At 38.3% G+C, this 22,037-nt stretch overlaps 3 protein-coding genes across 10 annotated transcripts; 1 reads left to right on the plus strand and 2 right to left on the minus strand.

Moving 5' to 3' along the window:
• Nucleotides 1-4,404: 4,404 nt before the first annotated feature.
• LOC104807113 (methionine--tRNA ligase, chloroplastic/mitochondrial) lies at nt 4,405-9,368 on the minus strand. Its single transcript, XM_010532258.1, has 13 exons — nt 8,983-9,368; nt 8,456-8,551; nt 8,011-8,058; nt 7,739-7,888; nt 7,390-7,557; nt 7,028-7,152; nt 6,666-6,759; nt 6,097-6,195; nt 5,749-5,929; nt 5,542-5,657; nt 5,226-5,381; nt 4,879-5,007; nt 4,405-4,768 (listed from the first exon to the last, which is right to left on the minus strand). The coding sequence occupies exons 1-13, from the start codon at nt 9,304-9,306 to the stop codon at nt 4,574-4,576; spliced, it is 1,881 nt and encodes a 626-aa protein (XP_010530560.1). The 5' UTR covers nt 9,307-9,368; the 3' UTR covers nt 4,405-4,573.
• Nucleotides 9,369-9,756: 388 nt separating this feature from the next.
• On the minus strand, nt 9,757-14,050 carry LOC104807175 (pentatricopeptide repeat-containing protein At2g39620). 5 transcript variants are annotated; one of them, XM_010532693.1, is made up of 5 exons: nt 13,703-13,774; nt 11,356-13,610; nt 11,072-11,193; nt 10,549-10,972; nt 9,757-10,440 (listed from the first exon to the last, which is right to left on the minus strand). In XM_010532693.1, exon 2 carries the CDS (start codon nt 13,593-13,595, stop codon nt 11,385-11,387), a length of 2,211 nt encoding a protein of 736 aa, XP_010530995.1. In that variant the 5' UTR covers nt 13,596-13,610; nt 13,703-13,774; the 3' UTR covers nt 9,757-10,440; nt 10,549-10,972; nt 11,072-11,193; nt 11,356-11,384. The 5 variants fall into 5 exon arrangements, with proteins under 5 accessions (XP_010530995.1, XP_010530758.1, XP_010530684.1 ...); XM_010532456.1 differs by having other exon boundaries at nt 11,362-14,050; XM_010532382.1 differs by having other exon boundaries at nt 11,356-14,050.
• Nucleotides 14,051-15,430: 1,380 nt separating this feature from the next.
• On the plus strand, nt 15,431-20,553 carry LOC104807485 (2-oxoglutarate dehydrogenase, mitochondrial). 4 transcript variants are annotated; one of them, XM_010532809.1, is made up of 9 exons: nt 15,431-15,520; nt 16,039-17,692; nt 17,849-18,075; nt 18,152-18,484; nt 18,701-18,947; nt 19,051-19,179; nt 19,262-19,477; nt 19,612-19,735; nt 20,138-20,553. In XM_010532809.1, exons 2-9 carry the CDS (start codon nt 16,145-16,147, stop codon nt 20,374-20,376), a joined length of 3,063 nt encoding a protein of 1,020 aa, XP_010531111.1. In that variant the 5' UTR covers nt 15,431-15,520; nt 16,039-16,144; the 3' UTR covers nt 20,377-20,553. The 4 variants fall into 4 exon arrangements, with proteins under 4 accessions (XP_010531111.1, XP_010531256.1, XP_010531173.1 ...); XM_010532954.1 differs by having other exon boundaries at nt 16,084-17,692; XM_010532871.2 differs by having other exon boundaries at nt 15,435-15,520; nt 16,046-17,692.
• Nucleotides 20,554-22,037: the final 1,484 nt, after the last annotated feature.

Raw genomic sequence — 22,037 nt, forward strand, 5'->3', positions numbered from 1 at the left:
ATATATATATATATTATTATTAATTGGGGATGTAGCTAAATTGGTTTTATAATAGGATCTCCTCAAAAGGGGAGGTGGTGGTGCCGAGCTGTCGGATGTAGGGGAAGGGGAGTACATTTCGATTCGGTTCTTCTGTGTCAAACCAAACAATGCGGTATATTTTTTGGATCCAAATAGTCGTTATTAATTTTAGAAAAAACGAATTTCTTGAAATCGAACCAAACCGAATTTTAAAAATTTGTGAAAAACCGATTTTTTTTAAAAGATCTATTTTTAAATAAAAACTGAAACTAAACCGAATCGGGACCAAAATCGAACCAGAACTGAAAACCGAACATAATATAACAACCGATTGGTATCTATTTTTATAAAATCGAAAAAATCTAATGGAACTATTCTCCACCGAACTAAATATCGAAACGCCACTCCTAATATGGGAGATGGGGGTTGTCGTGATCAGGTTGCTCACGGTCGCGTCGTTTTAGTTCATTTTACACCTCATCGTTCTCCCTCTACCCACTCTCTTTGTCGTTTTCTTTCCCATATATATATACACACATACATGCTCTTATATCCATGTAGATATCGATAGACATGTAAAACAACAATATACAAACTCTATGTTCATTTGGGTTAGAAATTACCAAGGCCGTATTGATCAGTACCCAACAAAACATTATGAGAGAGTGTTTCTCGGTTTGGTTATACAGCTTTGATTTCTGGTTTATTTGATTTGGATTGGTTTTGTCATGTTTTTTAATTTGTAATTCGCCCTCTGTATTTTTCACTATTGTACAAGTACATAATGTTTTTCTTTCATTTTTTTTTTGTCCCATTTGAAAATCGTTTTTTTTTCTATCCACCGAATGATCACTTGGTTGAATGACTTGAGAACAAGAGTTGAAATTAAATTCGAAAAGAATCCATTGATTGAATTTGTTAAGATTGTCGAGAGATAGGCTAATGGTTTAGAACATCCTAGATTTAACACTATTATAACTCCTTAAAAAGCTTTGTTTGGGACCTAGTGAACTCCTTGTTGGTATTTGTGTTCATAATAATTATCTGTTGAACATTATGCATATATTATTTTTTCGTTAAACGGACATTGCAATTTTCAACGGATTTTTCCGTTAAAAAATCGTCGTTGAAAATTACTTTCGAATGAATGCGCGTTGGAATTTTCAACGAATATTTCTGTTGAAAAATTTTCAAAGGATTTTCGAATTGGAATCCATTAGAAATTCTAACAGATTTTTCAACCGCAATCCGCCGGAATTCTAATTTTTTAACGAATTTTTCAACCGAAATCCGTTGAGATATTTCAACAAAAAATTCAAAATATATTCTCGACCCCAAACTCAATCCTATACCCCAACCTGATCTCGAACCTAACTTGATCCCGAATTCAATTATGACCATCAATTCCAACTCAAAATCGAACCAACAATTCTGAAATCGAAACCCAAACTCATTTCCTGATAGATCATCCATCATATTAGTACTAGTATACAAACACACCTCTAGAATTCTAATGGACAAACATTCAACGGATACAAGTTAAACTTTTGATACAATAGAACATTAATATATGTACATATGTAAATATATATATATATATATATATATATGTAAATACTCATATGAATATATAATTATAAATGCTTATACATATATATATATATATGAATATGTATGTACATAAGTGTATATATATATATGCATAACAAATATTTGTACATATAAATAAATATTATACATATTGATACATATCAATGGTTAAACACACACATATATATATATACTTATTCATATATATAGAAATACATGTTTATATATATATATATATTTTGTACGTATATGTGTATTTTTTGGAATAGTATTTTGAAACGAAATCTGTTGAATTTTCGTTGAAAATTTTTCAATCGATATTCCAACCGAAATCCCTTGAAAATTTCAACCGATTTTTTCAACAATGAAATTTCAAACGAAATCTGTTGAACTCGCGTTGGAAATTTTAACCGATTTTTTAAACCAAAATCTGTTGAAAAATTTAACAGATTTTTTCAACCGAAATCGGTTGAAATTTTCAACAAAAATCCGTTAAAAATGCCGTTAGAAATTTTCAACCGAATTTTTCAATTGAAAACCGTTTAATGTTTTTTTTTAAATTTTTTCAACGGTAATCCATTAAAATTTTCAACCGAATTTTAATGAAATTCGTCATTAAAACGCCTTTAAAATTCGATAAAAATATATTATAAAAATTTACAATTGATACATCCATTTGAATAACCCGTTGAAAATCACGTATACCCTAAACTATCGAATTTTTTTCACAGAATAAAAATAACGAAATAATTTTAAAAGCTCTAAAATCATAGCTAATCAAAACTATAAATAGAGGTAAACGAACTTGTAGTTTAGTAATAAAATATGATCACAAATCAAATCATGAGAGGGATGGTTCTTTTCCCCTACGGGATTTTCGTAGTCACAACCAGACAGTGACAGATATGATAATATCGTGATATGTGGAATAAAAATAAAAATCGGAAAAAAGGAAAATATTGAATAAAATCAATTCATGGGAAGACAGAGACATGTGTTAGGAAGGTGTCCCAAGTCCTCCATTTGTAAAAGAAGGTTTTGTGGTCCAAAAATAATCAGACGTCGTGGTTACATGACATGAGGACCTTCTTAATAATGGACCCTAACACAATACACCAATTTTCCATTTTATCTTTTAGTAAAAGAAAATAAAACTATTTATATATTCGTTATAAAATATTCACATTAAAATAACGAATAATAATAATAATTATTGAAAAAAAGCATTGACCAAAATCTATCAAGCTTAAAAGTTGTGCTTGAAGATTTGGGAACAATAGGTTCATTTAACCTCAAGAGAATTATATATATATACATATATATATAAGTGTGTGTGTGTGTTTTTTAAATATTACATTACATTTAGATATTTTAAATAAATTGCAAAGTTCAGAGTTTGTCGAGATTTAATTGTATTTACCAAAATATTTACGCACGTAGTTCTAATCGACAACAAATATCTGTACTTGTAAATTGTTTTTAACAAAAAATGCGCAATGTGTGTACATGCATGATGCCCCTATATATACATGTATATATATATATATATGCTAGTAAAAGAACATGATCATGTCATGTGGTGTGTGCTGCATGGACATGTTGTATAATAATAACGAAAGAGAGATCGACTTCAAAAGGGTGCATGTGTTTTACTCATTTTCATGCAACCAAAAGATACTCTTCTCTGTAATCTCACCATTTTCATGTGCCGTAAAGCTACCACTCCTCTGCAGCTTTTGCCCACACACATATACACAAATATATATACATATATTATTATTATTATTATAAGTTACATTTAGTATCAGATTGAAATCTTTGTGACGTGGGTGTGCTACTACTACTCTACGTAGAAGATCCCTAGAGTAGATTTCCAACGTGAACTTACAGTAACATTATTTTGCCTATTACATTACCTGAGTTTGAATATGGTTTTGGTTAATAAAAAAAAAAATTATTCCATTCTACAAATTGATTTTCTTTTATGGTTAAAATAAGAATGTTATTAAACGAAAGCTTTCCACTTGCACAAATTATGAACATCTTGATTGTATGCGGCTTAGTGAAGGGGTAACAATAATTAGAGGGGCTATAGTCTATAGTCTATAGTCTATAGTCTATAGTGAGAAATCGGATTTCAAATGATATTTACTATCCAATATGTCGGATAAGACTTCGAATAATCTTAAAGTTTAAAATTTTAGATCTCAGTCTCTGTGACGTGGAGAAGGTGGTCTATATAAGCTCCGTATGTCGGATTCGGAGCGGCACCACTTTCCATATTTAGAAACAAATCTCCCAATCTCTTCTCTGCCATTGACATCCCATCTTCAGATTCCAAATCCTCCCTCCATGATCGTGAGCAAGAACCTCGGCACAAGCCTTGGACCCACACTACCAAATCCATCAACGCTCCCAACCCCGCCATTGTTATGGCTGGCCCAAATGATCCGCTCGACCTGGTCCGTGGCTCTCGGCGGGTTTAGGGTTTAAGACACGAGAGGAGCGAGGATGATGACAAGGGTTTCTTATGCAGCAGAGGATGGAAAAAAAGAAGCTCGATCCTTGCAGGGTTAGAACAGTCATTTCTCACACCTGGTGTTGTCTGAATCTCTTCATACACCATAGCAAAGCAAGCAGTAGAGCTCAGCGAGAAGAAGAACCACCAACAGGCAACCAAAAACTATACTCGATCTAAGTCCTACACTGTTCAAAGATCTCATCTTTCCTACTTCTCCCTCACTAAATTCACATCTCTGATGAGGATCATGATCGGAACATCACGACAGGAACTGGAGGTAGTGGTAGTGCCACAAACAAAAGGAATCAAGAATCATCAAATAACAAGAGGATACTTACATACCTCTACTGATCAGTTTGATTCTTCAAAAAAAAAAAAAAAAAAAATTCCGGATTCTCAGAAACATCGCAACAAAGAATGCCAAAAAATGGATGATACATCTCAAGCTTCTGCTGCATTTTGTGTTTGTGGTACCTGATTAGGTTTCACAGCTTTGTTCTTGTTCTTCTTCTTCTTCTTAGTCTGGTTCTCACCTTCACCTTCCTCTTCCTCTGTCTTCATTTCGATCCTCGCAAAGACGGGTTTAGGCTCAGCCATTACCTGTCCTCCTTTCAGTCCTCCCCACTCAGTGTCCTTCTGAAAAACCGCGAAAAGAACAAAAAAAAAGAAGAAAGGTTGTCAAGATTTATACGAAACCGTGAAGGAAGAGAACAGATAAATCTGTAGTTCAATAGATAGGGAGAGACCCAGGTTGTGCCATTGAATTGATCCGCTGAATAACCGAGCTGCGAATATACCCTCCAGCTTAAGTCGGGTGTGACGGGGTATAGAGCAACTGCTATAATTCTCATTGCTTCCAATATAATTACCATATCCTGTTGTATTGGTAAGAGCAAAACAATAAAGAATCATCAACATGACCTTTAGGGATCAGTCTCTTTAAAGAAAGTTTATTAAACTACCATTTCTTATTCTCACGTAAGAAACACTCTATTCTAGCCATTTACAAAGTTAGCCACTTGAAACATTATCGTAACAAGCTTTAATTGAGGGAATTCTGTCAACAACGACAGTGAGAGAGATCAAGAAAAACCTTGGCTGCAGCTTCTGCTGGAGAACCCCCTTGCTTAAAGAGGGACCAAGGCGCACGTTCATCCATGTATGAATTCCCCGCATTTCCAATCTCCAATACAGCCTCGCAGGCTGATGATAGAGACAGATCTTCATAATTTTTCCGAGCCTTTTCAACCTGAAGCAAAACAGAAACTGGTCGATATGAGAAGAAAAGGTCTTTGCAAGGGCAAATTCAATGTATGGTCTAAGAAAAGATAAATAATGCATCTTTGATTAGCTACAAAAGAAGCATGCTAAAAGCCCTACTAGCCATTACTACCAACTGAAACTTTTACCAGCTTCTCTACAGTGTCCTTGAAAGGGTTTCCTTCGGCTGCAACTGCGGAATCTACCGCCAAAGTTGATTGGCAATTCTTTTTTAGAAGGCCCAGAGTACGATTTAGGAGATTTCCTGCGGAAAATATATTTTAGCATTTCAAAAGTTTGGCTGGAAATAACCAAAACCTTGACGGCCGAAAGTTTAATTTGAGTAGCGAAAAAACCTATTGTATTGGCAAGATGTGCATTGACAATGTTTATAAAACGATCTTCTGAATAGTCACCGTCGTTTCCAAATTCCACCTCTCGAAGGAAGAAGTACCTGACAGCATCAGACCCAAATCTCCGAACCAGCTCATATGGTTCTAGAGTGTTCCCCAGAGATTTTCCCATCTTCATCCCATCCTAGAATTTCACAACCAAGATGTGAGCAAGAAAACAAGGAGAACGAGATGCATTTGAGAAGATATCTCCCATATTATACGTTATACATAAGCCTCGCTAATGGTAGCCTAGGCTAAGAAAAAGCTTTTGATTAACAGTTGGACAGCAGGGAATTTTCGGTTACATACCTTTGTCAAAAAACCATGACCAAACACCGTTTTTGGAAGGCTCAGGCCAGCAGACATTAACATGGCAGGCCAGTAAACGGCATGAAAACGTAGAATATCCTGCAGAAGAAAAAAAGAAAGTGACACGATTTTTCAAAAGACATACATAACTTTGGAGGCACAACCACGGGAAGAGGTCATGTCCTATTGCTGGATTGGTATTAACCAGAAAGGGTAGTATCAACAGACCATGTAAAGCAAACTTGTCAAAATAGTTAATAGTAAGGTCATGAAACATAAAACTATGGAATCAGACCACATTACGGTGAAAGGTTATCTTTTAGCAGATGAGTACCCAAGTTTACCCAGCATTTAGTCTACCACTAGAAACACAAAAGTAGGGGCCTTTAACATTCATGGAATCAATGGAGCAGACACAAAACTGGAAGTTACATCAACAAAACCCATAATGACAATTAAAAATGCAGGTATTCAGAAGAAAAACCTTCATGGAATCTAAACATTTTCCTGAACATAATAATAGGAGGTTTAAGAAAATAAGAGCTAGTTCATTCGACAAAATGACATACCTTCCCTATCAAGTGCAATGAAGCAGGCCAACCTAAGGAGATTGCACTTTCCAAATTATGCTGCTCATTGCCTTCTGTTAGAGCAGATATATAACTGCACCACAACAAAAATTTGTGCATTTTTATGGAAAATCTCAAAAAAGCTGATTCTATATAAAGGTAATCGGATGCAAGTTAACCTGCAGGAATTAGCTTCTGGCACGAGAGAAAAAACACAACCACAAATGTATATGTAAGGCAAGCAAACACATTGGTATCTAGAGATATAAAAAACGAGAAGTAACCTGGAAAAATGTCAAAGAAAGCTTACAAGAATTACCTGAAAAATCTGAGTTTCAAAGAAAGAAAGAAAAGAGACATACCCCAGCAGAGCGTCAAACCAGACATATATGGTTTGCTTCTCATCATTAGGAACTGGAATTCCCCAATCTACCGATGCCCGAGATATGGAGAAATCCTTCAAGCCACTGTTGATCCAACCTTGCACCTATAAAAGACCCTGTTAGAAAAGCATAAAATTGAATGAGCTAGACTCCTCTAACAGCGAATACATCTCTTGTGTGAACCTTTTTTATATACGATTTAGTGGTGTATATACCACATCATGAAAGGTTCACAAGCACTGGAAAAGACTTCAGAAAATAAATAATCTGTATGCCGATAATAGCTATGAATGAACAAATCCACACATGAAGGAAAATAAATCGAATAGCATATTAATCACCTCATTCAGACGAAATGAAGGCTGCACAAAATTGGGATTCTGGGACAGTAAATCTTCAAGTGATTTCTGATATTTTGATAGGGCAAAGAAATAGTTATCTTCTTTCCTTGAAACACACGGCATTCGGTGGACAGGACAGCAATTGTTGTCAAGCAGCTCTTTCTCATCCTGCAGAATTAAAACATGCAACAAGACTAAATTTTACGACTAGGCAAAAGCATGTTCACTCCCTGATCTCAGAACGATTAAGTGAATCGAAATCAAGTTCCAGAAAATCATTCTCGGAAATAAGCTGCATATCACATCAAGAAAATGGAAAGGTGCAAATAAGGTAAGGAACGGCGAAAACCTTGTACTCCTCACAGTTGACACAGTAAAGGCCCTCATAGTCAGCTCTATAAATATCACCATTTGCAAAAACCCTAGAATAGAACGCCTTTACAATCGCTTCATGCTTGGGATCGGTGGTCCGAATAAACTTATCGTAAGCTATATCTAGCTGCAACCAATATCGGAAAAGAAAGACAAGAAAACACAGAAGTTAGATCATATTGTTTGCCATAAAGAATAAACTCAAAACATAACCCATATCTTTCGGTAAAATGAAAAAAAAATCCCTACAGCTTTCCACAGAGTCTTATAAGCCTGAGATATGACATCACAGTGTTCTGTCCTTGAAAGGGTTTCCTTCGGCTGCAACTGCGGAATCTACCGCCAAAGTTGATTGGCAATTCTTTTTTAGAAGGCCCAGAGTACGATTTAGGAGATTTCCTGCGGAAAATATATTTTAGCATTTCAAAAGTTTGGCTGGAAATAACCAAAACCTTGACGGCCGAAAGTTTAATTTGAGTAGCGAAAAAACCTATTGTATTGGCAAGATGTGCATTGACAATGTTTATAAAACGATCTTCTGAATAGTCACCGTCGTTTCCAAATTCCACCTCTCGAAGGAAGAAGTACCTGACAGCATCAGACCCAAATCTCCGAACCAGCTCATATGGTTCTAGAGTGTTCCCCAGAGATTTTCCCATCTTCATCCCATCCTAGAATTTCACAACCAAGATGTGGCAGGCTTGCGTCCACTCACAGCTGCCGAGGTAGCTATCTTTTCTCCGTGCTCATCGGTGCCCGTTATAAATATTACCTTCTTCCCAAGGAGCCTCTACACCATTAAGAACCCAAATCATAAGCTATCAAACACAAATGGCAACCCTGTGTTGGGTTCTTATTATGTCTGAACTTGTGTTAGGCTCCTATCATGTCTGAAATACATCAATTCAATAGAGCTCATTGACTAATTTACAATTTACACCAAGTTTTTTAGATCATAAGAGCAAGATCCATGTGTCATTCCTATTTTCATTAACACGAAAGTGTGATGTCATGGACAAGTTCAATCACTCAACTTCCACTCTTCCGAATTCCGCACTAGTACTATAATCAGACAGACAAGGCGACGGCGGAAAAAGAGAATCATTGGCTTCTTCACTAATTTCCTTCACCGGCGGAAGCAAAGTTCGTAACTTTGAGGAAATTTTCCATATTCATTGAGAAATTCGAACATCAAAAGAGAGTTAGGAGTGACCAAAACACCTGGAAACGAGAGATGGCATCCGCAGCAATGGTGGTGTAAGCACTGCCCATGTGGGGAGGGGCATTCACGTAATAAAGCGGAGTTGTGAGGACAAAACGGTCATCGAACCCATCTCCATGGACACCATTTCCTTCGACGCCGCTGCTGAAACTACAGCAGAGAGCTCCCCTCGAAGAGCTTCCACAAGAAGACGGCGAAAAGGCGGATTTTTTGGAGAATCTGAAGGTTAGTCTGGAACAAACTGGATAAAGACTCATAGAAAAATTCAATGGGTATAACAAAGAGAGAGCGGTTTGCAGCGAAGAGTTCATCCTCGACGCCATTGATAAGGCCTCTTCGTTGGGCGATGCAGAAGAAGCGAGGATTTGAGTCTATAATAACAGTCTTCGTCTTGAACAGATGGCTTAGCGAAACTTTATGCAACCAGTTTCAGATATATTGTGGACCAAGCCTAGTTGGGCCTCAGCCGAGCCCTGTTTCTGTTTACTGGGCCTAGCCCATCTACGGTCCGTGTAAATTACACAATCTACGCTTAAAATTGATGAAGATCTAATGATAATAATACATACCTCTTCTATAATACATCTAATTTAAAATTCTAATTTTTTTTTTTCATTTAGTGGGAGAAATCTAAATAAATTTCTAAACTTTATCGCCTATTAAAATTAAACTATATAATAAACAGAGACAAAACGAGGTTTCTTTGTAAAGAGAGGAACCCAAACCCAAATAAAATTCTAAACTTTATCATCCATTAAAATTTATTCCTATGCTTAAAAATCCTCACTAGAAAATTCTAAACTATATATTAAAAAAAAAAGATGATGGATAAATGGGGTTTAATAAACGGAAAACCATATCTTAGTTCAGCCTTTGGTGCAAGAACTAATACCATCTCTAGAGCAAATCCTTTCTAAACTCTTTGATGTTCTTTTCTCCTTATACAGGAGCAGGACAATGTTGCTATGCAGATTAACTTTTCATATGCAAAAGGACCTGGTGGATTGGATTTCCTGAATATCATCTTCGGGTTTCGACTGGCAAAGGAGGGGGATTTAGGGTTTTATTAGGATTTGCCTCGGTCCACGACTCTTTCTTCGTCTTTTACTCTTCGCCTCGCTACCTTGCCGATCAAGTAACCCGTAGATATCCGAGCATTTGGGACATTATGCATGCCCCAAGCTCAGATACCCGGCCGACATTGATATGATGACAGGTCCCGACACGAAACCCGAGGGCATGGGTTCGGTGTCGGATACACAACCCGTACGTACCCAGAGTTCGTTCCGTCCAACTACCCATTGACCTTGACCATCTGTAATCTTTTGCAATGGATAGAGGCTGGGGAAAATATTGAGCAGCATCACAAGCTTCAAGACAACAAGTGAGAGTTTATACACCATAGCTCTCCGTAGGTATATACATTTACCGTCTATTTGTGGAAATGCTGCCACAATCTGTCCCAAGAGTATAGGAAACGCAGAATCAGACAAGGATAAAAGTCTTTACATTAGTTGAGATTGGAATAGAGTACAAAGTGAAAAAGATCACAGATTCACAGATACCTTTACACGTAGCTTCTTATTCGTGTTCTTCTGCTGTTTTCAGTGTTTGTAGCTGTCGGGTTATCATTACCTATTGAGCGTATCAAAGAGCCAAATATTTCTGTAACCTTCAGCATATTTGCCTTGACAATGCTGAATTTACAGAGACAGTCTTCCGTTCTTCTTCTTTTTTCCCTCACCAAGAACGATAACATAATGGAAGATATCACAATCATCGATTTTCTGATTGAAATAATGCCATCAGAAGCATTTTAGGGGAAACTTGAACCAGCAATAGACCAGATCAGCTTTGTAACAGAAGCAAGAACTTTGCCCTCCAATTTTCGTCTAACGTCTTCATGATCCGTGATGCCAGATGATATCATCGAACACTTCATGCTCGGACATTTCTTCCTAGTTTCTTGATCATCGATGTATTCCAATTCTGCAATGTAACCCACAAGTAATGATGGTGTTCAACAGTAACCAAAAGCCCATATCATTGAACACATACCATGCTTCTGCATCTAGAGGAGAAACTCACGATTTCTTTGGAAGAGGGTATTTTCATGATCTAGTGCTTCTCTTGTTTCTCCACATCGTGCATGCTCTTAAGTGGCATCATCCTAAGGCAGTTATCCTCACCATTGTTGCATCTGCTCAGTACTGCAAAGTAGCACCACCTTGTCTTAAAATCCAATGAAATAGTTCATTTAGTTGATAAATTTTCATGTGGGAAGTGATAAAACACAAAAATAGGCGAAGATAACACTATCACTTTTAATCAGGGATTGAGTCTGAAACACTTTCATTGACCAACTCAGATACCTTCACCTATGATAAAAGATTGCAGTTTTTTAAGCTTCAAACCAGCTACGGCCAGGAATTTTTTTGATCCTAGATCCACCAACCCTCGAGCAAAAGCTTCCTGCCTCGACCCATCTCCGTTCTTGGCCCCTAGTTTTCAGTAGTACGGCATAATGTAAAGGGTTTTCTGGCTCAAGTTTGGCAAGTTGACATAGTGATGCTTCAGCTAACAACAGGCTGGAATGCATTAACGAAGAATTGAATAAAGCTCCCCAGACTCTTGCATCAGGTTTCTTTGTCATTGTTCTCACAATATCCAATGCTTCGTCAAATAAACCCGCGCGGCCTAAAAGATCCACCATACAAGCATAATGTTCCAAATTTGCTTCAATATTGTGATCCTTGTGCATAGAGTTGAATAAAAGTTTTCCTTCTTCAACTAATCCTGCATGTCTACAAGCAGACAGAACACTGAGGAAAGAAACACAATCCGGATCAAATTCCTTTCCTTGCATAAATGAGAAAAGTGAGAGAGCAGAGTCTCCAAGGCCATGGGCAGCATAAGCAGCGAGCATAGTATTCCATGAAATGATGTCTTTGTTTCCCATCTCGTTAAAAATTTTCTCAGAAAACCCGATCATTCCGCACTTTGCATACATATCGACCAGACTATTCCCTGCAGCGGTGTGGAACTGAAATCCCAACTTAATGAGACAGCCATGAATAGACATTCCTTCTCTTAAGGCTGCTAATTGTGTTGCTGCATGTAAGACATTGACAAATGTGATTATATTCGGCTGAAACCTCTCTAGTCTCATCTGACGAAAAGTCGCAATACCTCCTTCAGCTTGGCCATTTAGCATGTATCCTGTAATCATTATATTCCAAGATACAACACTTTTCTTGAACTCGTATGAGCTAAACAAGGATATAGCTGAACCAAGGGCTCCACATTTGGCGAACATATCAATTAGAGCATGTTCCACATTCCATTCAGTAGCAAACCCATGTTTTATAATTTGCCCATAGATGCAAGAACCTTGAACATAGTCGCTATGTACTGCACAAGCGTGAAGCAAACCAACCATTGTTCCTGGGTCAGGGCATATTCTATCTGCCTTCATGTCTCTGTACACCTCATATGCTTTACAGGTGTCACCGTTCTGGGTGTACCCGTCTAAAAGAGCGTTGAAAACCACAGCATCTTTACACTGCACTCTTTCAAAAACTTTAAGTGCGGAAGCAGAGAGGCCACATTTAGCATACATCGAAACAATAGCTGTAGCAGTTGCCAAATCAGAATCAAGATTGGCCTTCACAGCATAACAGTGTATGCTTTTACCGAGTCTTGAGGAGGTTAGTTCTGCACAAGCAGGAAGCACACTTATCAATGTTACAGCATTCGGTTTAACGTATTTGCTCATCATCTTCCTGAACAATGAGAGAACATCTTTGCAATGCCCTGTTTGCTCAAATGAAGATATGATAGCTGACCACGCAACAACATCCCTATCTTTAAGTTTTTGGAATAACTCTTCTGCCTTCTCTAATTCACCACATTTGGCATACATATTCATCAGAGAAGTTGCAACCAGGACATCATCAAACATCCCCTGTAGCTCGACGTATTTGTGAATCTCTGTCCCCATCTTTAAATCCCCCAAAGAAGCAGCAGCCTGAAGAGCACTAACAGCAGCTACCTTGTTCATTCTGACACCACTGTTTTTCATGCGATCAAATAAATCCAAAATCTCTTCAAAGAACATATTATAAGCATAGCCTGACATCATTGTGCTCCATGAAGAGTCATGCATGCTTGTCATGTTCTCAAAAATGCATTTAGCAGCAGATACATCTGCGCATTTGCAGTACATATCGATCAGCCCATTATGCAAAACCGAGCTAAAACCCTTCTTAATCACAAGACAATGAAGGCATCTGCACACATCAACGTCCCCAAGCTTTGAAACAGCAGGGATCAAGTTGAACAGACTAATATAATCCATATTAACACAACTCGAATGCATATCACGAAAGAAACGGAAGGCTTCATGCGGACACGCGTGTTGAGCCAACCCAGAAACCATGGCGTTCCAAGCAACAACATCTTTATCAGTCATTTTATCAAACAGTTGTCGGGCAGAGCTCAAATCACCGACTTTGCCATACATATCAACAAGAGCTGAACCTACGTAAATATCAGACTCAAAGCCCTTGTCAACAACCGCACCATGAACTCTAATACCCTCTTGTAAGTCCATAGCACCAGTGCAAGCCTTCAAGACAAAAGTGAAAGTGAATTTGTCTGGATCCACACCTTTCTCTGACATGCAGTGATAGAATTCAAGAGCTTCCCTGTAATGCCCACCTCTCGTATAGGCCCTGATCATGGAGTTCCACAGGACAACGCCTGGGTCTCGAACTGAATCGAAGACGGAGCGAGAAAGGTCGTGTCTTTCAAATCGAGAATAGGCGTTTACGAGATGGGCACTCGCGGACTGTTCATGAGGTCTAAGACCAAACACGATCAAGCGGCCATGGACTCGAAGAAGAAGCCGGAGATTCTGACATTCATGGAGAAGGCTAAGAAGGACGGAGGAGGTGACTGGTAAAGTCGCCACAGAGCTGGATGAGATTCCAGTTCCGGCGGCGAGGCGGTGAAACCATCCAGGTTTCATCTCCCTCGAATCTTCGTCCACGGGCACCCTCCCGCCCTGAAAACTCTTTGAAGTAACGAACAACAACCATCGTCTTTGTATATATGTGTAAAGAATTACGGGGGTTTGCATAAAAAAAATTATTTGTTTAGATATGAATCTTTTTTAGGTTGCCGTGACAATCGTGTTATTTTTATTTAATCAAATATAATTTTAAACATTGAGTTTTGAGAAAATTCTATATCAATTTTTTTACAATTTAAAATCTTGTGATTGTATTTTAAAATTTATAGTAATATATTTTTACCTTAAGGAATTCTGAAGATACATATATTTGGGGCTTGTTTTCACCTGATTTCGTTATCGATTGATAAATGGAAATGAAAGAAAAAGACAAAGAGAGGAGGTGAGAAAGACAAATGGTGGATGATGTAAATAAAAATGATAAAGTTCTTTTATAAATTCAAACGACAGATGAGTATGGAAAAAAAACCCTAGTGCATTTTTTTTCAAAATAGCCCTACAATCATAATTATTTATAAAATTATCCTATATTTATTAATATTATAAAAGATACAAATAATTGAGTTTTGATATCCGTATTTTATCCACAAATATTTTTAAAAAAATATCTATATCCGATTCGTAAACTCTAGATATCTAAATTTTCGATTTGGATACGGATCAAATAAGTGATCGCAACGATTTTTTCGCATATTATATTTAATCCGCTTTCTCGCCATTTAAGTGAATCCATCATATTTATTTATGAACTTGATTAATTTTCAAAATAAGTAGCTTTGTCTTGATTTTGTCATCAATCGGAAACACGAAAAGATCGATAAATAAAATATAGAAATGTAATTAAAAAATCACGTCCTGACTTTTTTTTTTAATGCATATTATTTTGAATGGTTAGCTGAGAAATTTATTTGGTCACTGCATTTGTAAAATTGCAAAACCAGCAGCATACGCATCGCGTGTTCGTCAGCGATTGGAAATTTAAAAAGGGCAAAACAACGCCCAATGCAAAATGGACACGTGTACAGAATGTGCCCATCAGGTTCAGCTTACGACCAACGCCACGTTGAGCGCCGAGAAAATTGGACTGAAAAAGTGGGACCCACAGGTTATTATTATCCAATGAAATTCTAGAACCCAAAATGCAAATTTTTATTTAATTTTCTACTTTTTAAATGTTATTTTTTAAACCTAGTAAATATGTCCAAATTTATTTTGTTAATAAATCTATTTTAGGAACTTTAATTGGTATAAAATATTCTGTCAATTATTTAGTCATAAATGATCTTCTTCCCCGTTCGATATATCACATCATTACATTTCTTTCTTTCTTTTTTTCCCTTTCTAATATATATATATATATATATATATATATAAAAGATGGATTAATGTATAGAATTAAACGAACAAGGGTATAAATAGGGACACCCTTCTCTGAAAGATAGCATTGTAAGGGACAGGTCGCCGTCCAATTCTTACTTTTTCTCCAATCTTCTCTCCGTTTCCAGGTTCGTCTTATTTTCTTGGCTTCCAAACAGATTCTAGAACATTGAAGGGAGAATTCCGACTTTAATGTCATTTTTCTCTCGCATTTGGATTCTCGGACAACAGATCTGTTCCTCGGATTTTTCGTTTTTCCCCGACAGGTCTGTCCGACGGTGATAATCCTGCCCGTCGAGCTGATTTTCCTGTCTAGATTGGGGTTTCGTGAATTTTGCTGCGCGAGTTTCTTGATAGGGTTTTGGATGAGTAGATTCGTTTAAATCGTGGGTTTGTTGTTCATGTTGATTTTACCAGTTTCGCCTTTTCATCTTCTTGTCCCTTCCGTTCTGTGTTTGGTTGCATCCAAAATGGAATGGAGGAATCCGGAAGTCATATTTTGAGAGATTATCATCGATGATCTTGCTTAATACCTGTTTTGTCCCTGAAAACATTGCATTTCTAAAGGTCATCATTAGTCTTTGGAGAACAGCCTTGTCTATGTTGTCTATTTCTTTGCTTTGTTAATATGTTTCTTGTTCCCTAGTCTGCAGCTGAGAGCTGTCGTTGATGACTTTGGCTGTCATTTCAGCGTGGTGTTGAAGTCCTTATACAGTCACTGAATTGGAAACATACTCTTTGGATCTGGCACAATGGTGTGGTTTAGAGCTGGGTCTGGTGTTACAAAACTTGTTGTGAGGAGGATCCTCTCGCAGGGTGGATCCTATGCTGCAAGAACAAGGGTTCTTCCCGCTCAAAATCGGTACTTTCATTCGACTGTCTTCAGACAGAAAGCCCAAAGTGCTCCGGTTCCCCGGCCTGTCCCACTCTCCAAGCTAACTGATAGCTTCTTAGATGGGACGAGTAGTGTATATCTGGAGGAGCTACAAAGGGCATGGGAAGCTGATCCAAATAGCGTAGATGAGTCGTGGGACAATTTCTTCAGGAATTTTGTTGGCCAGGCTGCAACCTCTCCTGGCATATCGGGTCAAACAATTCAAGAGAGTATGCGCTTGTTGTTACTTGTGAGGGCTTATCAGGTGAACGGTCACATGAAAGCCAAATTGGATCCACTAGGTTTGGAACAGAGACCGATTCCTGAAGACCTAGACCTGGCTCTCCATGGATTCACAGAGGCTGATCTTGATAGGGAGTTCTTCCTGGGAGTGTGGAGAATGTCGGGATTTCTATCTGAAAACCGTCCAGTGCAAACACTTCGCTCCATATTGACACGGCTTGAGCAGGCGTACTGTGGGAATATCGGATATGAGTATATGCACATCCCAGATCGTGACAAATGCAACTGGCTGAGAGAAAAGATCGAAACACCAACTCCTCAGCAGTACAACAGGGAGAGGCGTGAGGTGATTCTTGATCGTCTTGTATGGAGTACTCAGTTCGAGAATTTCTTGGCTACCAAGTGGACAACAGCTAAGAGATTCGGGCTCGAAGGTGGAGAGTCTTTGATTCCTGGCATGAAGGAGATGTTTGACAGAGCAGCTGACCTCGGAGTAGAGAGCATTGTGATCGGAATGCCTCATAGAGGAAGATTAAACGTTTTGGGTAACGTTGTTCAACTGTCGACCCGTCAAATATTTAGCGAGTTCAGTGGCGGGATTAGGCCTTCGGATGAAGTTGGATACACTGGAACTGGTGATGTGAAATATCACCTTGGAACTTCCTATGACCGACCTACGAGAGGAGGGAAGAGAATCCATCTTTCTTTGGTAGCAAACCCTAGTCACTTAGAAGCTGTCGACCCAGTTGTTGTTGGAAAAACCAGAGCAAAGCAATACTACTCAAAGGATGAGAACAGGACCAAGAATATGGCTATTCTGATTCATGGAGATGGTAGTTTTGCAGGACAAGGGGTAGTATATGAAACCCTTCATCTTAGCGCTCTTCCAAACTACACCAGTGGTGGTACCATTCATATTGTGGTTAACAACCAAGTAGCTTTCACGACTGATCCAAAGTCCGGGAGATCTTCCCAGTACTGTACCGATGTTGCCAAGGCCTTGAATGCTCCCATCTTTCATGTGAATGCTGATGATGTTGAAGCTGTGGTCCATGTCTGTGAGCTTGCTGCTGAGTGGAGGCAGACTTTCCATTCAGACGTCGTCGTTGATTTGGTTTGTTACCGTAGGTTCGGGCATAATGAAATAGATGAACCATCTTTCACACAGCCGAAAATGTATAAGGTTGGTAGTTTTTCCGACATGTTATGCATGCTGAAAGAATCTGACACAGATTTAACACCCTTGTCATGTTTCATTTGCTTCCTGTCTCCTCTTTGCTTCAGTTCTCTAGTTTGTCAATGTCCCTTGTTTCGTCACTGTTTTTATTTGTTTTGACAGGTTATTCGCAACCACCCCTCTACCCTTCAAATCTATCAGAACAAACTCTTGGAGTCTGGTCAGGTATCCCGAGAAGATATCGACCGGATACTTGCAAAGGTCAATTCAATCCTAAGTGAAGAATTTGTCAATAGCAAAGACTATGTTCCGAAAAAACGAGACTGGCTTTCAACCAACTGGGCTGGATTCAAGTCTCCTGAACAGATTTCTCGTGTCAGAAACACTGGGTGAGGAGGCTTTTCGGCTTTGCAATTCTTTTTTCCAGTGTTCAATCTTATGATAAATCTTGTCCTTTTTCTGCAGCGTCAAGCCAGAAATACTGAAGACTGTTGGCAAGGCAATCGTGTCGCTCCCTGATAATTTTAAGCCTCACAGGGCAGTGAAGAAGGTTTATGAACAACGTGCTCAGATGATCGAATCAGGAGAAGGTATTGACTGGGCACTTGCAGAAGCTCTAGCTTTTGCCACCTTAGTTGTGGAAGGAAACCATGTCCGACTGAGCGGTCAGGATGTCGAAAGAGGAACCTTTAGCCATCGCCATTCCGTGCTTCATGATCAGGAAACAGGAGAAAAGTATTGTCCTCTAGATCATGTCGTCATGAATCAAGATCCCGAGATGTTTACTGTCAGCAACAGGTACTTTTAGCTTCACTCTCTATCTCTTCAAAGAACACTGAAAGTTAAATGCTTTTCTCCTTGTCTGTTCGACATGAAATTGGTTACTCGGGCAGTTTACTGCTCCTGCAATGGAGATTGGTTGACTATGTGGACCCAACTGCGTTTTCTTATTTTTCACCATAATCGATCGTTAATTCTAAGATCAAAACATTTACTGAGAAACAATTGGTACAGCTCTCTTTCGGAATTTGGTGTCCTCGGGTTCGAATTGGGTTACTCCATGGAAAATCCAAATTCTTTGGTACTGTGGGAAGCTCAGTTTGGAGACTTTTCCAATGGAGCTCAGGTAATATTTGATCAGTTCCTCAGCAGTGGAGAGGCCAAGTGGCTGCGTCAAACAGGGCTTGTTTTGTTACTTCCACATGGTTATGACGGGCAGGGACCAGAACACTCAAGTGCGAGACTGGAGCGTTTCCTTCTGGTAGCATTTGTCCTGATTCCGTACTCTTATTACATCATCGAATTCATTGTCTGAGTTCTTTAAGTTTGTTGTTCCTGGCTCTAATCTATGCTTATGAAATCAGATGAGTGATGATAATCCCTATGTCATACCGGAGATGGAACCGACTATGCGAAAGCAAATCCAAGAATGTAACTGGCAGATTGTCAATGTCACAACTCCGGCCAACTACTTCCATGTCCTGAGACGACAGGTGAGAACACTATATTCACTGGATAGTGTTTCTTCCAGGTTTTTTATCGTTTCATATATCTCACGAAGTTGTCACTATGTAGATACACAGAGATTTCCGTAAACCTCTCATTGTGATGTCCCCAAAGAACTTGCTGCGTCACAAGGAATGCAAATCAAATCTCTCGGAGTTCGACGATGTCCAAGGCCACCCGGGATTTGACAAGCAAGGAACAAGATTTAAGCGCCTGATTAAGGATCAGAACGATCACTCTGATCTCGAAGAAGGCATCAGAAGATTGGTACTTTGCTCTGGGAAGGTACATTCTGCTTCTTCTTCTTCTTCTTCTTCTTCTTCTTCTTCATCTCTCCGATACATTGTTTCTGAAATATATAGCAGTTCTATAGATCTTTCCCCACATTGGTGAGACATCTGTCACGTTGTTGTTTGCAGGTTTACTATGAGCTTGACGAAGAGCGAAAGAAGAAATCTGCAAGCGACGTTGCTATCTGCAGAGTGGAACAGCTTTGTCCTTTCCCGTATGATCTCATCCAGCGTGAGCTGAAGAGATATCCGAGTACGTACCCACAACCTTTCTCTTTACATTTAGAGTCCGTAATTTGCATTGCGAGATCCAAATAGCCTCGGTGCATGCATCTTCCATACATTATCGTAAAGTCGGGCGAACGTTACTCGGTGCAATCTTGTCAAGATTATTTTTTCTTCCCGAATGCAGTATAAGTCATGAGATTTACCCTACTTCACAAGGCTCCCCCTCTCTTTTTACCCACCGGAACTCCCGAAACCACTCACTAGAATCTTTGCTCATTTCCTGTGAGAGATGAGCGAGTGAAATTTTCTCGATAGAGGCATGACATTGGAACCCGACCCATGCCTAATCGAAACGGGTTTAGTGGTTTCGGATAAACGTGTATATAATCCGAGTCTCTCTTTATCTCTATGTTTGGTAAACCTGCAGATGCAGAGATAGTATGGTGCCAAGAGGAGCCGATGAACATGGGAGCATACAGCTACGTGTCTCCGCGGCTGTGCACTGCCATGAGATCACTCGGCCGGGGGGACAGAGAGGACATCAAGTACGTGGGGCGTGGTCCATCCGCAGCCACTGCAACCGGCTTCTACCAAGTCCACGTCAAGGAGCAGACCGATCTCGTCAACAGAGCCATCCAGAAAGACCCTATCAATTACCCTTTCTGAGTTTTCTTCCTTTTTTTTTAAAGAAAAAATAATAATAAGAAAGAAACTCTTGTGTAATTCTACAAAACAAAACAACTTGCAAAACCCAAGTCCTATGATTGTTTTGTCTATCCATTGATTGTAGCCTGTCGGTGCAGGTAAAACGTTCATCACTGATTCACAAAATTTTATAGTCTTCTTCTTCGCATTTTTATTGTGACGTTTGCCCTGAAAGCACACCTACTATACATTCCCGCTTGACAGTGACACAAGTTTGTCGATTTTTTCCCGAGTTACTGACCAAAGATGCCCGTACTGAACTTTCCACTACGAACCCCGGTCTGACTGATAGTTAGGGGTTGGCATGCGGTTCGGTTATTTTAGTTATTAACCGAACCGAATAAAGATATTTTGGTTATTAACCTATCCAAATCGAATAACCGAACCAAGTTGCCACTAGAATCTCAACGTTTTTGTTGTGATTGTAGCCGAGTGTGCTTACACCAATTATTTTCTCAATCGTCCACAAACACCCGAAATCGCAATCAAAGCGTTTGCGGATGATTACGTTACCACCGGTCTGGCCCATATAACCATATGTAACTTTGGACCTGAGAGTTTAAGACCAAGTTAGCAGAGATCTCGATCATTGGTACGTCGAAATGCTTGCACAAGAACGCCGTCTCGACGTCAACACCACCGCCGCCGCCGCCGCCGCCTGCCTTGAGAGTTAAAGCTGATTAGCTGATCAATGAGAGAAATGATTCTGCATTCACTACCGCAATGATTATATAACATTTTCAGACAGATGTTTTGTGAAGAGTTTTCTGGCTTCAGCCCTTGCAAACACATCTTGAACCCATACAGGAGAAAAACAGTAACCGGTTGTGTATATATATAATGAATACAGTATTTAAATTTTCGGTAAACTATTATTAATTCAATATAGTATGACATCTGGTTGTCTTTCATATATTTATAATCATTTCGTATGATAAGATAAATGTTGTCAATGAGTTCGTATGAATATTATTTGTTAATATATTAATATCTCTTTTCTTCTAATTAATCGCATCTAAAAGAAAAAGATTATTTTATTTAAATAGTTAGATTAAATAGATAATTGTAATAATATTTTTATTAGTTTATGCATTAATTAGGTATATATATATATATATGTATGTATATATGTATTGAGCAGATGTGATTTAATGGTTAAGCAGAGATTTTGGTGTTTGTTGACTAACTGCCACCAACTTATAACATCAATGGGGTCACGGATGAAAAGGATTGGAAGCATTCATTGTCTGTTGATTATCTATATATATACAATTTTTACAATTTAATTATCATTGTTGTGGAGTTATTAGTATTATTATTCATGTAATTATTTTTCTTAAACTAAAAGTTGTGTGTTCCATATTCTTGGAAAGAGACGCGACACCTTCTTAATTAAAATAAAATATAAAATTTAATCGTCTATGGCTCTATATTTTTTCTAAAATAAAAAAAATAACTGAATTAAAATATAACCAAACGACTAGATATTATTTTTTTTTTAATAAAAACGACTAGATATTCATATCCAAATTAAACAAAAGATCTCTTTAATTCTATTTCTATCTCATACAAACAATTATTTCTACCCACCCTGTCCTCAGCATTCAATATAAAAAAATTTA

Source organism: Tarenaya hassleriana, unplaced genomic scaffold, assembly GCF_000463585.1.
Source record: "Tarenaya hassleriana unplaced genomic scaffold, ASM46358v1 Cleome1, whole genome shotgun sequence".
Taxonomy (NCBI): Eukaryota; Viridiplantae; Streptophyta; class Magnoliopsida; order Brassicales; family Cleomaceae; genus Tarenaya; species Tarenaya hassleriana.